The sequence below is a fragment of the Rhinatrema bivittatum genome, chromosome 6 (genome assembly GCF_901001135.1).
Source record: "Rhinatrema bivittatum chromosome 6, aRhiBiv1.1, whole genome shotgun sequence".
In the NCBI taxonomy this organism is placed as follows: domain Eukaryota; kingdom Metazoa; phylum Chordata; class Amphibia; order Gymnophiona; family Rhinatrematidae; genus Rhinatrema; species Rhinatrema bivittatum.
This window is the reverse complement of record NC_042620.1, coordinates 237611257-237626890: the sequence shown is the minus strand read 5'-3', so window position 1 is coordinate 237626890 and position 15634 is coordinate 237611257. Positions and strand designations below refer to the sequence as shown.

The following is a 15634-nucleotide window of genomic DNA, read 5'->3' as shown; positions in this document are numbered from 1 at the left end:
ACTATTTCATAAATTCTATATTGCTGGCATACATCTTTCCTTAGTACCTTACATAAAATAGTTCAGGTTAGTGAAAGGCCAATCTTCATGAAAATTGTACAATAGGTCCTCGTGGAGCCTACCGAGATAGAAAGGAACAGAAAACAAAAACAAAAAATATGCATTGAAGGATATATGGGTAAAGAGTTGATCCATAACAGCTGTAAAGGACTCTCCAAGTCCTGAGGCTGTATCCACCTCTCTTCCTGTTGTGATCGGCAGTGGCCGATCCTCTAGACCAGCCGCACTTACCGGCAGCAACAGCTGCGGCAGGGAACCAGCAAACCGGCCCCTGCATCGCGGCTGCTTCAAGGCTCCTCAGGCTGCCGCCGGCAGCAGCAGATGCAGGACTCCCCGTGCCGCCATCATCATCGGCAGAAATAGTAGGATGCTGGCAGCATTGCTCCTGCAGGAACGGCCTCTGTCGGACACAGGCGCTTGGCTCCTCCCCCCAGTTATAGGAGCCATGGTAGGAAGTCATTCTAAGCTCCCAGGAACCACTTCCTGTCCAGGACTATTTGAAGAGGCCTTTGAGGGTTCCACAGTGCCTTGCAATAGGTCCATTTTGGTGTGTCTTCTGCCTCGCTTGCCTGCCTTTGACCCTGCTTCGGATATTGGACTTTGCCTTGCCTGCTGCCTGCCTTTGACCCTGCTTTGGATATTGGACTTTGCCTTGCCTGCCACCTGCCTTCGACCCTGGACTGTCTTGAACTCTTCCATACTATCTGCCTAGCCGCTGCTCCGCTGGCACGACCTCATCACCTGGTTACCATCCCTGAGGTCCATCTCCCACCAATAAGGAACTGTGGTAAGCCCTTTAAACATCTTATCATTGCGGCCCAAGGGTTCACCAATTCATTGAATTGTAACAGATTGCAAGGCCATGGACCCATTGGACCTCTCCGGTCTGCAGGCTATTACAGGCCTAGCTTTAAGAATACAGCAGCAGAGCAGCAATGCCTAGACTCCCTGACGGCATCCCTACAACATCTGAACTCCCGGATAGATGCCTCTGAAATTCCCAATGGACCACCAGCCATTCCAACACCCAGCACCTCTCCCATTCGATCACCGGCCCCTCCACGGTACGCAGGTGATCCAGGACAATGTCGAGATTTTCTCAGTGTTCAATGCACTTTTCGCTGCAACCAACGGTGTTTCCTTTGGATACAGTAAAGACCACCTTCATACTTTCATTGATAGACGGCAAGGCTCTGGCCTGGGCATCCCTACTATGGGAGAGGGGAGATCCAATTCTTCAGGATCTTCAACATTCCTCTAGGTTTTTAAACGGACCTTTGATGATCCCGGTCGTTTGACGGCTACAGGGTCAGATATTCTTCATCTGCGTAAAGGCGCTTGTACATTATCTGATTATGCCATCGAATTTCGGACAATGGCTACTGAATTAAATTGGCGAGAGGACAGATTACAGAGTATTTTTTTGGAAGAACTAGCCACTCTCATCAAAGATGAGTTGGCTGCTCGAGATCTCCCTGATTCTTTGGATGGTCTGATTGATCTAGCTAGCAAAATCGATCGGCGTCTGCAGCAACGCTCCAGGGAATTGTGTAGGCCACGTAGACCAATCACTCTGGCACCCTCCTTCTCCAGGCCACTGTCAAGCCCCCAGCCTACTGCTACAAGCCTTCAGCCGGAAGAACCTATGCAATTAGGGAGGAGTCCTTTAACGACCGAAGAAAGACGGCGTCACCGAACTCAAGGCTTATGTTTATACTGCGCTGGAAAGGGACATTTTCTGGCCAATTGTCCTGAGAAAGGGGGAAACTTCAGAGCCTAGAACCAATCAGGGAGATGGTTCTAGGTTTTACCTGCTCTGCTTCCCAGCTTATTCTTCCCGTAACGTTGATTCAGAACCAGCAAGAATTCTCTACCTTGGCTCTTCTGGATTCCAGGGCAGGAGGGAATTTTATTATGAGTAATCTGGTCGAATACCTTGGTTTACCTACTGCACTATGAGAGACACCGTTGGTACTTTCTTCTATATCCGTAAATCCACTTCCTGGACGAATCCTTCGGACTATACTTCCGGTGTACCTCAGGACTGGTATACTACATATGGAAAAGATATCCCTTCATGTCATTGACAAGGCCGTTATCCAGTCATTCTAGGGATGGCTTGGCTCCAAAAACATTCCCCCATGATCGATTGGGAGACACTTCAGTTAACCAAATGGAGCTCACGATGTCAACAGCAATGCCTTCTTCCAGTGACATGTCCTCTCACAGTGTCTTGCTACCACCTCAGGAGATCTCCCTTCACAATACTCCAGTTATGCTGATGTATTCTCCAAAGAAAATGCAGAAATTTTACTTGAACATTGGCAGTTTGTGCCATCAATCTGCTTCCTGGGACCATACCTCCTCGAGGAAGGGTATATCTGTTATCACTTCCTGAGACCCAGGCTATGGCCCAATACATCCAGGAGAATTTAGACCGGGGATTTATTCGCCCGTCAACATCACCAGCCGGAGCTGGTTTTTTCTTTGTGGCCAAAAAAGATGGTACTTTACGGCCCTGCATAGATTATCTAGGCTTGAATACCATAACCAGGAAAAATCGTTACACGTTGCCCCTCATTCTGGACTTATTGGACCGGTTACAGGGTGCCCAAGTATTTACAAAACTTGATCTACGAGGGGCATATAACGTAGACCGCATCAGACTTGGCGACGAATGGAAGACTGCTTTTAATAACTCGGGATGGACATTTTGAATATTTAGTAATGCTCTTCGGACTGTGCAGTTTTCCAGTCTATGATGAATGAAATTTTTCGGGATCTATTGTACAATAAAGTAGTTGTCTATCTGGACACCGTACTGATTTTCTCCCGAGATCTTCAATCTCACCGCTATGATGTCCAACAAGTACTGCAGCGTCTGCGAGCTCACAAGCTGTATGTTAAGTTGGAAAAATTTATTTTTGAAGCCAAGTCCTTGCCCTATTTGGGATACATTATTTCCAATCCAGATAGTGGCCTGCATTCGGGACTGGCCCCAGCCCTCCGGTCTGCGCTCCCTGCAACGATTCTTGGGTTTTGCCAATTTTTACAGGCACTTCATTCCTCATTACTCCCAATTAGTTGCTCCATTGACCGCATTAACTCGAAAAGGAGCCAATACCAGGGAGTGGTCTATGGAGGCAGTGGACGCTTTTTCCAGGCTAAAGAAGGCCTTTCTTTCTGAATCCTGCCTTCACCATCCGGATCCTGCACGTCCTTTTGTTTTAGAAGTGGATGCCTCCTCAACTGCTGTTGGGGCTGTCTTGGGTCAAATTTCTACTAAGGAGGTTTTCCACCCTTGTTCCTATTTTTCTCGCAAATTCTCTGCTGCTGAAAAAGGATATGGTATCGGGGATAAAGAGCTCCTGCCCATAAAACTGGCTTTTGAGGCTTGGCGACAATGGTTGGAGGGAGCACAACATACCTTTACGGTCTATACAGACTTAAGAATCTAGAACATCTTCATCAAGCCCAACGTCTAAATCCCCGACAAGTGCACTGGTCCTCATTTTTTAACCGTTTTGATTTCCTAGTAAAGTACAGACCAGTCGCCAAAAACATCAGAGCAGACGCCCTCTCTCGCGCCTCTGAGGCCGAAGATTATCCAGACCCACCGGGCTTCATTATTGATCCAGCACGCATCCTGGTGGCCACTACTCATATAGTTCCCTCGGGGAAAACTCGTTCCAACCTGGTTACGACAACGCTTGTTGGAATGGGCCCATGATTCTAAAGTGGCTGGACATCCGGGTCGAGCTCGAACCCTCTCGCTCCTCCGAAGATATTATTGGTGGCCATTGATGTACCAGTATGTGAGAGCCTATGTGGACTCGTGCCCAACCTGCGCCCGGCAGAAATCTCTGGTAGGATGTCTTTGGGGCTTGTTACAGCCTCTATCTGTACCCAAGGAACCCTAGACTCATATTGCTACCGATTTTGTGGTAGATTTACCTACTTCCAATGGGAATCGGGTGATTTGGGTGGTCATTGACCGTTTTTCTAAAATGGCCCACTTTATCGCCCTCCCAGCACTACCCTCCGCTCCAGAACTGGCCAAGTTGTTCACAACACATATTTTTTGATTACATGGATTACCTCGCCATATTGTTTCAAACCATGGAACCCAGTTCACGGCTATATATTGGCGGTCTTTGTGCAGTAAATTTGGGGTTAAATTGGATTTTACCACCCCCAAGCCAATGGACAAACTGAACGAACTAACTGCACATTAAAGACCTTTTTAAGAGCCTTTGTGAACAAACATCAGGGTTATTGGGCCGACCTTCTCCCATGGGCAGAATTCTCCCATAATAGTCATGGCAAAGCTGCTACGGGATCCTCGCCCTTTCTCTGTGTCTATGGGAAACAACCGCTTCCTCCTCTTCCGATACCATTATCCGTTCTTTCCCCGGCTGCTCAGATGACAGCACAGGATCTCCATGCATTACGGACTAGATTGAAACCATGATCTGCCAGGCTGCTCAAAGAACCAAGAATACCACACCTTCTCCAGGTTTTACCGCCTTGATGTTCAGGCTTAGGAGGACACAGCATTTGCAAGGGCAGTACTAAGTGGGTCACGGGCAGCCTCCCACCCGGTTCGGGAGTAGCTTTTATACATCCCATTGGTCCTGAGTCCGTCTGCTACACGCTAGGAAATGGAGAAATTACTTACCTGATAATTTCATTTTCCTTAGTGTAGAGAGATAGACTCAGCATCCCACCCACAGCTGCCGTTACTCATGGAATTCTCGGGTGACATCCCCGAGAGCGAGTGATTCACCGGTAAGCCATGCTTTCCTTCAGCTAGGACACCCATCCTACCGGGTGTCAACGTTTCTCGGTTGAGGGCACTGACGGTCTCCAGCTATAACCAATTCAACCGGTTCAAATTAATTAAGTTATCCAAGTTATAAAGTTAATCAAGTTATTCAAATTATTCCGTCATACATATATCCACAATGCTTTTCGAGGAGAATACTGAAGAGCTGCACTTCCTGCAGTGGTATATGTACTAGGGCTGACATCAGATTGAAATCTGATCCGTCTCCAACTGCTATCAGGAGTACACTATACCCATTGGTCCTGAGTCCATCTGTCTACACTAAGGAAAACGAAAATATCAGGTAAGTAATTTCTCCAATTCTCTGTGTCTGCATGTATAGTCTAGCCCAGCGGTTCTCAACCAGTGTGTCGCGACACACAAGTGTGTCGCCAAGCACCGGCTGGTGTGTCGCGTGCTCCCAGTCTCTCCCGCTGCTCTTCCTTCCCTGCTGCTGTTGCTGCCGGGCTATCAGCACGTTCAAGCCCAGTGGGAACGACAGCAGTGCTAAAAGAAGCTGTGGCACCCGTGGCTGGCCTTTTCTTCTTCCCGCGCCTGCCCCCCCCCCCCCCCGTGACTCAGAACAGGAAGTGATACGCGGTGCGCGGGAAGGAGAAAGAGCCGTGCCGCGTGATAAAGTAGCAGTGCCGGCTGCAGCATCGGCCCCCAAGCAATTGAAGCAGCCGGTAATCGGGAAAGGAGACAGCAGCATGAGCCTCCCGCGGTCGATGGAATTCTTCTTTCTTGGCCTGCGGGGGCTGGAGGCTGCTAGGCTGCTGCAGCTACCATTTGTGTCCGGGGGGGAGAGAGAGAGGAAGTGAGTGAGAGAAAGAAAGAGAAGCAGCCAGCCAGCCTGTGTGTGAGAGAATGTGTGTGTGATTGAGAGCCTGTGTGTAAGTGAGAGAATGTATTTGATCGAGAGCACATGTGTGATTGAGAGAAACTGGTCAGAGAGATGATGTATGTGTATATGTGATAGACAATGAAAGTGACTGCTCAAGGAGATGACTGATGTGTATGTGAGAGTGTGAGACAGTCAGGGATGTGACTGATGTGTGTGTGTGTGTGTGTGTGTGAGAAAGAGAGAAAAAGCATGGAAGTGAGAAATCTGGGTATGTGAGAAAGCATGGGAGTAAGAAGCCTGGTGTTGTGGGGGTGTATGTGAAAGAAAGCATGGGAGTGAGAAGCCTGATTATGTGAGAGAGAGCATGGGAGTGGGAAGCCTGTGTGTGTGTGCATGTATGAGAGAGAGACTGGTTGGTAAGGTGACGGTGTAACTGGTGTGTATGTGAATGTGAGAGAGAGAGAATGTGATTCAGGGAATGAGAAGCCTGTGCACGTGGAGAGCGAGCATGGAAATGATAGAGAGACTGGTGTGTGTGTGTGTGTAACAGAGAGAAAGTGATTATGGGAATGAGAAGCCTGTGCATGTGAAGAGAGTAAGCATGGGAGTGAGAAAGCTGGGAGTGTGTGAGATACAGCATGGGAGTGAGAAGCCTGTATATCTGAAAGAGAACATGGGAGTGGGAAGCCTGTGTGTGTATGCATGAGAGAGATCAGGTGACTAGTGTGTGTTTGTGTGTATGTGAGAGAGAGAAAGAAAGTGATTATGAGAATGAGAAGCCTGTGCACGTGAAGAGTGAGCATGGGAGTGAGAAAGCTGGGAGTGTGTGAGATACAGCATGGGAGTGAGAAGCCTGTATATCTGAAAGAGAACATGGGATTGGGAAGCCTGTGTGTGTATGCATGAGAGAGATCAGGTGACTAGTGTGTGTGTTTGTGTATGTGTGTGAGAGAAAGAAAGTGATTATGGGAATGAGAAGCCTGTGCATGTGGAGAGAACAAGCATGGGAGTGAGAGACTGGTGAGTGTGTGTGAGAAAGAGAAAGTGATTATGAGAGTGAGAAGCCCATATATGTAAGTGGAACACGGGAGTGGGAAGCCTGTGTGTGTGTATGGCATGAGAGAAAATGTTCAGGAAGGTGACTGGTGTGTGTGTCAAAGACTGGGAGATGATTGGTGTGTGAGAGACAGAAACTGGTCATGGGGGCATGACTGATATGGTGTGTGTGTGAGAGACATGGGCCCTAAGGAAGAGGACCATGAGTATAGAACTTAGCCACTACTGCTGCTTCTGGTGTGTGCTACGGCCTGCATGGAAGAGGAGTAGGAGAGCTGCTGGAGGGGGGTAAGTAAAGGTGGCTTTTTAAGTTTATTTTTCTTGATTGACTGCCATTTTAATTATTTAATATTATGTGATGTGTCTGCTTTTTTTGAAATATTTTATTGGTGTTTGGAGAATTTTTAATAGTTTTTATGAGTTTTTAATTGTTGGATGTTATTCTGTTCATAGTTGTTGTGAAACATTTATTCTGCTTATTAGTATAGTTTTACAATTATTTCTGTGTGGGGATCTATAGCTGCTTGCTAGTTCTGTTTTCCTAATAAGAAGTGTATTGGTTTTTAGGACCTGATTTAATATTTGTAGTGTTGACTTTTCATAAATAGGGTTGCTCCTGTTTGAGTGTATTCCATAATACAGGTGTAACTGTGTGCGGATTAGTTTATGTGCATTACTACAGATCCTGGGAGTATGTTAGGTCGGTTCTGTGTCTGTTACAGAGATATTTTACTAGCATGTAAGCGTTTGATTTAGTCTTATTTGTTGTGTTTTCTCAAGAGGACATGCATTGGTGGTAAACTGCTGTCTTTTCATAAGTAGGGCTATTGAGCCTGGAAGTAGAAGGAGTTTGAGTTGCTGTTACTGAGATGACACCAGAACCGGAATATCTTTTTTGTAGGGTGAGTTGTATGGGGAATGTCATAATTCTGCTTTACATCCATTATTGTGGGTCAGGGGGGTTCCCATGGATGCAAACTGTACTTTTACATCTAGCCCTGTGACGATCATGGGTCAGTGTGTCACGCATGTGAGAACCATCTGTCAGGTGTGTCCCGACAGAAAAAAGGTTGAGAACCACTGGTCTAGCCTAGTACTGCGGTTCCTCATGGGACTCCTCCCCGTGGGAGTGGTCATCACCGCAGTACCCAAAAATCCACTCCAACACCTCAAAACCCTAACAGATTGCTAACTCCATGGATTTGGCTCAGCTCACCACTTTGCAGGCCATTCCAGGCCTGGCCCAGCGAATCTCTGAACATCAGAATTTGTTAAACAACTTGACTGATGTCTTTAATCGGTTACACGCACAGATGAATGCACTGGCTGCCGCAGGTAGAGAAGTTACACCGCCAGAAATGACGGTCACAACTACTGTGCCTCTATCTGCTCCAACACACTTTGCGGGTGAAGTGTGGAAATGTAGAGGATTTATCAACCAATGTTGCATGCTCTTTTCTCTGCAACCTAACCATTTTCCTACAGCGTATGCCAAGACCACCTACATCCTTTCGTAACTGGACGGAAGAGCGCTGGCTTGGGCCTCACCGCTGTGGGAGCGCAGTGATCCTATCCTGAATGATCTTGCCACGTTTCTTGAACTGTTTAAATCAGTATTTGATGACCCTGCCCGGTACTCGGCAGCAGGATCAACCTTGGTTCTTCTAAAACAAGGTAATAAACTTTTACCAGACTTCGCCATTGAATTCAAGTCATTGGCTTCTGAATTACATTGGGACCCTAGATGCCTGAAGACCCTCTTCTTTGAAGGTCTGAACTCCCGGTTGAAAGATGAGCTGGCGGCTCGAGAGATGCCTAAAACCTTAGCAGAACTGATGAAGTTGGCAACAAGGATTGATCGCCGACTTCGTGACAAGGTTCAAGAGGTCAAGCATCCCAGAAGACAACTTCAGGGAGAGACTCATGTCAAGTCTCTACTCAGGCCTACACACCCAGGACCTGTTGCTGACGAAGAAGAACCAATGCAATTGGGCCTGCAGTCATTTGATTTCTAAAGAGAGACGATTCCCAGACCTAAGTCCTGTGGGAGGACTCTTCTTAGGTCTAACTGCACCCTCTCCTCCACTCTCTCTTCCAGTATCCATAATCTGCGAGCCTCTAGAATACCAAACCCTTGCCTTAGTGGACTCTGGGGCAGGAAAAATTTCATTTTGAATCATCTAGTGGAACATTTGCGGATCCCCATCACTACCATGATGTCTCCTCTACTTTTGTCCTCTATTCATGGAGAGCCCTTACCAGGTGAAGTAACCCTGCTTACAGAACCAGTGAGCTTACGTACTGGTGCTCTTCATAGAGACTATTTCCTTCTTTGTGCTAGAAAAGGCCATGCACCCTTTGGTACTTGGGCTACCGTGGCTGCAGAAACATATACCACAATTCAACTGGGTCACTTTGGAGCTTTCACATTGGGGTCCAGATTGCCATGGCAAATGCTTGATGGAGGTCTCTACAATACCATGCATGCCAACTACCCCTTTGTTGCCTGGGTTGCCGCCTCAATATGCATCTTTCCAAGAAGTGTTTTCAAAAGAAGCCGCTGTCTTACCTCCACAAATATCATACGACTGCGCCATCAATTTGAAGCCTAATACGGAGCCACCCAAAGGAAGGGTTTACCCCCTTTCTATGGTAGAGAATAAAGCAATGTCAGAGTACATCCAGGAGAATCTCCAGAAAGGCTTCATAAGACCTTCCAAGTCTCCTGCCGGCGCAGGCTTCTTCTTCGTGGGGAAGAAGGACGGAACATTACGTCCATGCATTGACTACAGAGGTCTGAATGAGATCACTGTAAAGGATCGCTATCCCTTACCACTCATCTCGGAGCTATTCGACAGGTTACAGGGAGCCAAGATATTCTCCAAGCTTGACCTCAAAGGAGCATATAACTTAGTTCGCATCTGCTCTGGCGATGAATAGAAGACAGCTTTTAATACCCGGGATGGGCACTTTGAATACCTGGTGATGCCTTTCGGCTTGTGCAATGCCCTGGCTGTCTTCCAAAACATGATGAACGATATTCTGCGTTATCTACTCTACCAATGTGTCATTGACTACTTAGACGACATCTTGATATTCTCCCAGGACCTGAAATCCCATCAGGAAGATGTCAAGAGAGTTCTGCAGAGACTTTGCGAGAATTGCTTATACGCCAAGTTGACTAAATGTGAATTCCACAAGGAATCCGTGCCCTTCTTAGGGTACATTGTCTCAAACAAAGGTTTCCAGATGGACCCTCAGAAGCTTGAGAGTATTCAAAAATGGACACAACCAACTGGCCTAAGACGATTTTTGGGATTTACCAACTACTACAGGACCTTCATCAAAGATTACTCTTCATTGACTGTTCCACTAACAGCGATGAGTAAGAAGGGAGCCAACATTGCCACTTGGTCTACGGAAGCTGTGACAGCATTTCAGAAGTTAAGACGCCTTCTCAGGCAAACCATGTCTCCGCCATCCGGACCCTGCACGACCCTTCATTGTGGAAGTCGATGCCTCTGACGTAGGTGTAGGAATCGTGCTAAGCCAGACCAGTGACTAAGATCTTGCACCCCTGCTCATTCTTTTCCCGACGCTTCTCGCCAGCGGAGAAGAACTACTGCATTGGGAAAAAGAATTGCTGGCAATTGGCTTGAAAGTGCACAACATCAGATCACTGTTTACACTGATCACAAAAATCTGGAGTACTTCCGTCACACACAACGCCTCAACCATAGACAGGCGAGGTGGTCCTGTTCTTCAACAGATTTGACTTTGTGCTGAAATATCACCCTGGTGATAAAAATGTCAGAGCAGACGCATTATCTCGCTCTTTTCTGTCAGAGGACGTACCTGATGAACCCCAGCATATCATCGACCCGAAGAAAGTTATTCTGACAGCTACACATCCGGTACCCCCGGGCAAGACCATTGTACCCTGCAATTTAAGAAAGAAGTTGCTAGCATGGGCTCACGATTCGAAACTGGCTGGACACCCTGGTCAACGGCGAACACTGGCTAAGCTACAAAAGTACTACTGGTGGCCCACCATGAAGGAAGACACTTTTGCATACATAGCTTCCTGCTCCAATTGTGCCAGACAGAAACCTCTGCCCGGACCCCCTTGGGGCCTGCTTCAACTCTTGCCAGTACCAGATGAGCCCTGGACCCACATTGCAACAGACTTTGTGTGGACTTGCCACTTTCTGGAGGTAACAATACCATCTGGGTTACAGTGGATCGATTTTCGTGGCTCTCCCTGGCTTGCCTTCAGCCATGGAACTTGCTAAACTATTCATCAGTCACATCTTTCACCTACACAGCATGCCGAAACACATTGTTTCCGACAGAGGAGCTCAATTTACAGCAAAGTTCTGGAAAGCCTTGTGTAAGAAATTCGACATCACACTTGACTTCACCTCTGCATACCATCCTCAATCGAATGGCCAAACTGAGAGAATGAATAGAACTCTCAAACAGTTCCTCCGCGCCTATGTTGGTACACAACAGAATGACTGGGCTAAACTGTTGCCCTGGGCTGAATTCGCCATCAATTCGCATCCAGCATCATCTACTGGATCTACACCTTTCGAAGTGGTCTACGGACGACAACTCTTACAACATTTACCACTTCCACTTTCTGTGTCATCCCCAGTAGGTCAATCTACTGCCAAAGATATACAGCAGCTATGGAGCAAGACTAAAGAGATGCTCCAAAAAGCAGGACAAATAGCTAAGAGAGGCTATGACGCTCACTATTGCAAGGCTTCTGAATTTCAGCCTGGTGATAAAGTCTGGCTGTCTACCAAACATCTTAGACTCAAACTTCCATCTGCTCGATTTGCTCCACCCTTTCCAATTCTCCGACGATTGGGCTCACTCACATATAATGAGTGAAACTTCCTCCAGCTATGAAGATTCATTATGCATTCCATTTTCGCTGCTGAAACTGCTTTTTCTTAGCGAGTTTTCCACCAAGACACCTGATCCTACTCCTGTTGATACAGAAGAAGACATAGAGTACAAGGTTGATGCCATCCTTGATGTAAGAAAGAGAGGCAGAGTTTGGAAATACCTCCTGTCATGGGAGGGATACGGACCAGAAGAAAACTATTGGGAACCTTTGGCTAATATCATGGACAAAGAGATGCCTCATCAATTTCATCGATCGCATCCTCAAAAACCAAGACCAGGTAGGGGGGTCTGGAGGGGGCCCGTTGAAGGGGGATACTGTTGCGTCCATCGGTCTCAGACGGCTTTGACCTTTGTGCCTCACTTTTTTTCCTTCTCTGTCCTCAAGCCTTGGGAAGATGGCTGCTGCCGCATCTTCATGCCGCTCTCTCCGGCGTCCCCGGAATGGCAACGGCGACAGTGTTCGCCATGGATTTCCGGAGGGCCTCCTAGAGTACGCACGCGCACGCCACCTATGTCTTTATCCACATCATGGCGGGAACCTAGGGGGCGTCTCTCCGAGTGACGTCACGCCATCCGGGTATTTAGCCTGCCCTTTGTTTGCTAACAAACTGAGTTAGCAAGGATTGGATTCGTTCCGGCCTAAGCTGCTTTGCCGCTCCCAGCAGCCGCTGGAAGTTCTTTCTGCCCTTCGGGGGTCATCTCTAACCTGGGTACCCGTTCCTCAGGGCCCTTGTGCTTTCTTTCAGGTACCATTCCTGGAGACTGGGTACTTGCTCCTCGAGGGCCTGCTCTCCCTACCTTGGTGCCTACAGTTCAACTACTTCTGCCTGCCAGGATTCTCATCAATACAGCTATCTACTTCAGTGAGTAACTAACATTGTCAGCTTGTCTCATCTTCAGCTCAGCGCTGGAGTCTGCATCTGGGACTCTCTTTTACCCTGCGCTGCCTACCATCTATACGAACGTGGGACTGGTCTCCTCTCCAGAGGACCCCTGGACTAACTATACTGGGTTACCTCACTACTGCCACACCTGGGCAGTACCATCAAGCTGTATAATAAATACGAATTCTCTGTGTTTGCGTGTATAGAGTCTAGCCTAGTACTGCAGTTCCTCACGGGGCTCCTCCCCATGGGAGTGGCCATCACCGCAGTACCCAAGAATCCACTCCAACACCTCAAAACCCTAACACCACCAGGGTGTCATTGGTGCACCCATTTTGGTCGTCTCTTGTCAGACATTTTATGCAGGGCCTCGTTCAGCTAAAGCCCCCGCTTAGGCCTCCGGCTACCCCGTGAGATCTCAACATTGTCCTGGTGAGGCTAAAGCAGCACCCGTTCAAGCCTCTTAAGTCTTGTAACCTGACGTTCCTCGCCTGGAAAGTCATGTTCCTGGTGGCGATCACTTCCACTCGCAGGGTCAGTGAGATCCAGGCCCTGGTTATATATGCTCCCTACACGAAGTTCTTCCATGATCGTGTGGTGCTGCGTACACATCCCAAATTTCTACCTAAAGTGGTGACTGCTTTCCACATTAGCCAGTCCATCATCCTTCCCACCTTCTTTCCAAGGCCTCATTCCCACCCAGGGGAACATGCTCTCCACACCCTGGACTGCAAGTGGGCGCTTGCATTCTATTTGGATCGAACAGTGACCCATAGGCAGTCCTCCCAGCTCATTATGTCATTTGACCCCAATAGACTGGGAGCAGCAGTGGGGAAGCAAATCTTGTCCAACTGGCTAGCAGATTACATTGCCTTCTGCTATGAGCAGGCAGACATTCAACTGGCTGGCAGGGTGAAAGCTCACTCTGCGGGCTATGGCGGCGTTGGTGTCCCATCTGCGTGCAATCCCTGTCGCTGAAATTTGCAGAGCCGCACGTTCGCTGCTCACTACTGCCTTGACAAGGATAGTCGCCAGGACAGCGCTTTTGGCCAGTCTGTCCTGTGCAATTTATTCCAGTCCTGAACCCAACTATCTCTTATCGTGCTCTCTATGGGACCAGACTGCCCCCTGTTTTCTCCACAGTGCCACAGTTGTATTGTGCCCGTTGGCACCTTGTACGGCTACTGTGGGTCTCTGGTCAGATGGGGGAGTCTGGAGCTCTGTAATCACTTACATGTGAGGACTACCATCCTGCTTGTCCTAGGAAAAAGCGCAGTTGCTTACTTGTAACAGGTGTTCTCCTAGGACAGCAGGATGTTAGTCCTCAGGAATCCCGCCCGCTTCCCCACGATGTTGGATTCACCTTCAGTTTGTTGTGTTATTTTTTCTCGCTCGTATTTTTTGCTATTTATGAGACTGAAGGGGGAACTTCATCGGATGATGTCACCCACATGTGAGGATTAACATAATACACACATCTATGTATTATCTGCCCCATAGTGTTAAAAGAAGAAAAGCCTCCCAAAGGAGAGGTTCTTTTTGTATAGCATTCTCTTTGGCCATTGAATTTAGTTCTCATTTATCATCATTTTACCTATTGCTTGAAATTGTGCAGTACAGTAGTTTTACACAAGTACATGATTCACTTAAAATTACAGTTGCATACTCAACTGGGATTGTATGCAAAGTAATTACCATATCTTAGAATTCCAGGGATAGGTTGGCCCTATAACTTATTGAACTACACCCTCCTATATACCCTGCATATGTCTGTACCAATCTAATAAAAGTTACTAATTTGAAAGTAATAAGTGTAGACACCCTGACATTCATGCCTAAACTGGGAAAGTTATAATGAGGATCAGGCATAATGTACTGAAACTGAACATGCATACTATCTTTCATGTGAACACCAGAATGCAACAACTGAAAGAGGAGTCAGAGACTGTCACCTGTTGGGACTACCCTTTGCTTCTTTGTTAATTCTTCACAAGCACTTTAGAGGTCAGAGAACACATGAAATGGGAGGCTTGCTCATCTTGGCCCAACATTATTGGCTACACCTGCATGTTAAGAGTAGTGCTGAGGTGGTGCATGGCCATCAGTGCATCACTGAAGGAATGTGCCCCTTAATGCAACACTTGGTACTTATATTTGTTTGGAGGAGAGGTTACCTAAACATCCCCCCCATCAAAGATGTGCATCTGGCAACCACAAGAGAAAGAGCCTTTTCAATTGCTTCCCCTAAACTGTGGAACACCCTACCTAAAGTCCTGAGAACCCAGCACAACCTAAAAACATTCAAAAAAGACCTAAAAACACTAATGTTTTGCAAATACTACATTGACCTTCAGATGTCTGATCATCCCAACTCTCAACTGAACTCTCATCTATAAACCTCTTAATACCTGCTCTCCATCCTGAACCTCCTTACCCTCCCCATCCATCCTAATAATGCTTTCTGGACTTGATATGTTTTTATTTCTGAAAATGTTCACATTGTTTTTACTGTTGCACAACTGCTAAGAAAAAATCTATAATGTTCACATGGTTTTACCGTTGCTCAGCTGCTAAGAAAAATACATACTTTGTAAACCATTATGATGGCTCTACCGAATGACAGTATATAAAACTCAATAAATAAATAAATAGATTGAAAGTCATTGGTATTGTTTCTTGCACCTAGTCTTTAGCAATAGAAGTTTAAAGTTTCTGTGGATGTGCTGTAAACCGCAAATATATATAAAGGAATATGTTCAGTTGGATAGGAGTGCTATTCAGTTTTTTCCGTTCAAGAGCATTACATAGTAAACTGGGTTCAATTTAGAAGAGGTCAATATACATTTTGTCATCTAATTGATGTCCCACTAACTTTTGCTATTCCAGCTATTATTACACAGAGAGAGAGGAATTTTGAAGCCTAAGTTAAAGAAGAGTGAGAGGTAAGGCAAGTGGCAGTCTTGTAGATAGCAAATATTGGAGCTGGTATGTCAAATATATGGATTTATTTACTCAGATGAAAATCTTAATTCAGTAAGAATGTTTTAA

The 15634-nt window shown here is 46.8% G+C and overlaps 1 protein-coding gene across 1 annotated transcript in view; it reads left to right on the top strand.

Annotated features, from left to right (window-relative positions):
• LOC115094027 (protein FAM122A-like) overlaps positions 1 to 15634 on the top strand; it is a 210949-nt gene that overhangs the window by 166169 nt on the left and 29146 nt on the right. The window contains exon 10 of the mRNA XM_029606655.1: positions 15473 to 15528. Within this exon, the coding sequence (XP_029462515.1) occupies positions 15473 to 15503 (31 nt within the window). The 3' untranslated portion in view covers positions 15504 to 15528. The remainder of the gene's footprint in view (positions 1 to 15472; positions 15529 to 15634) is intronic.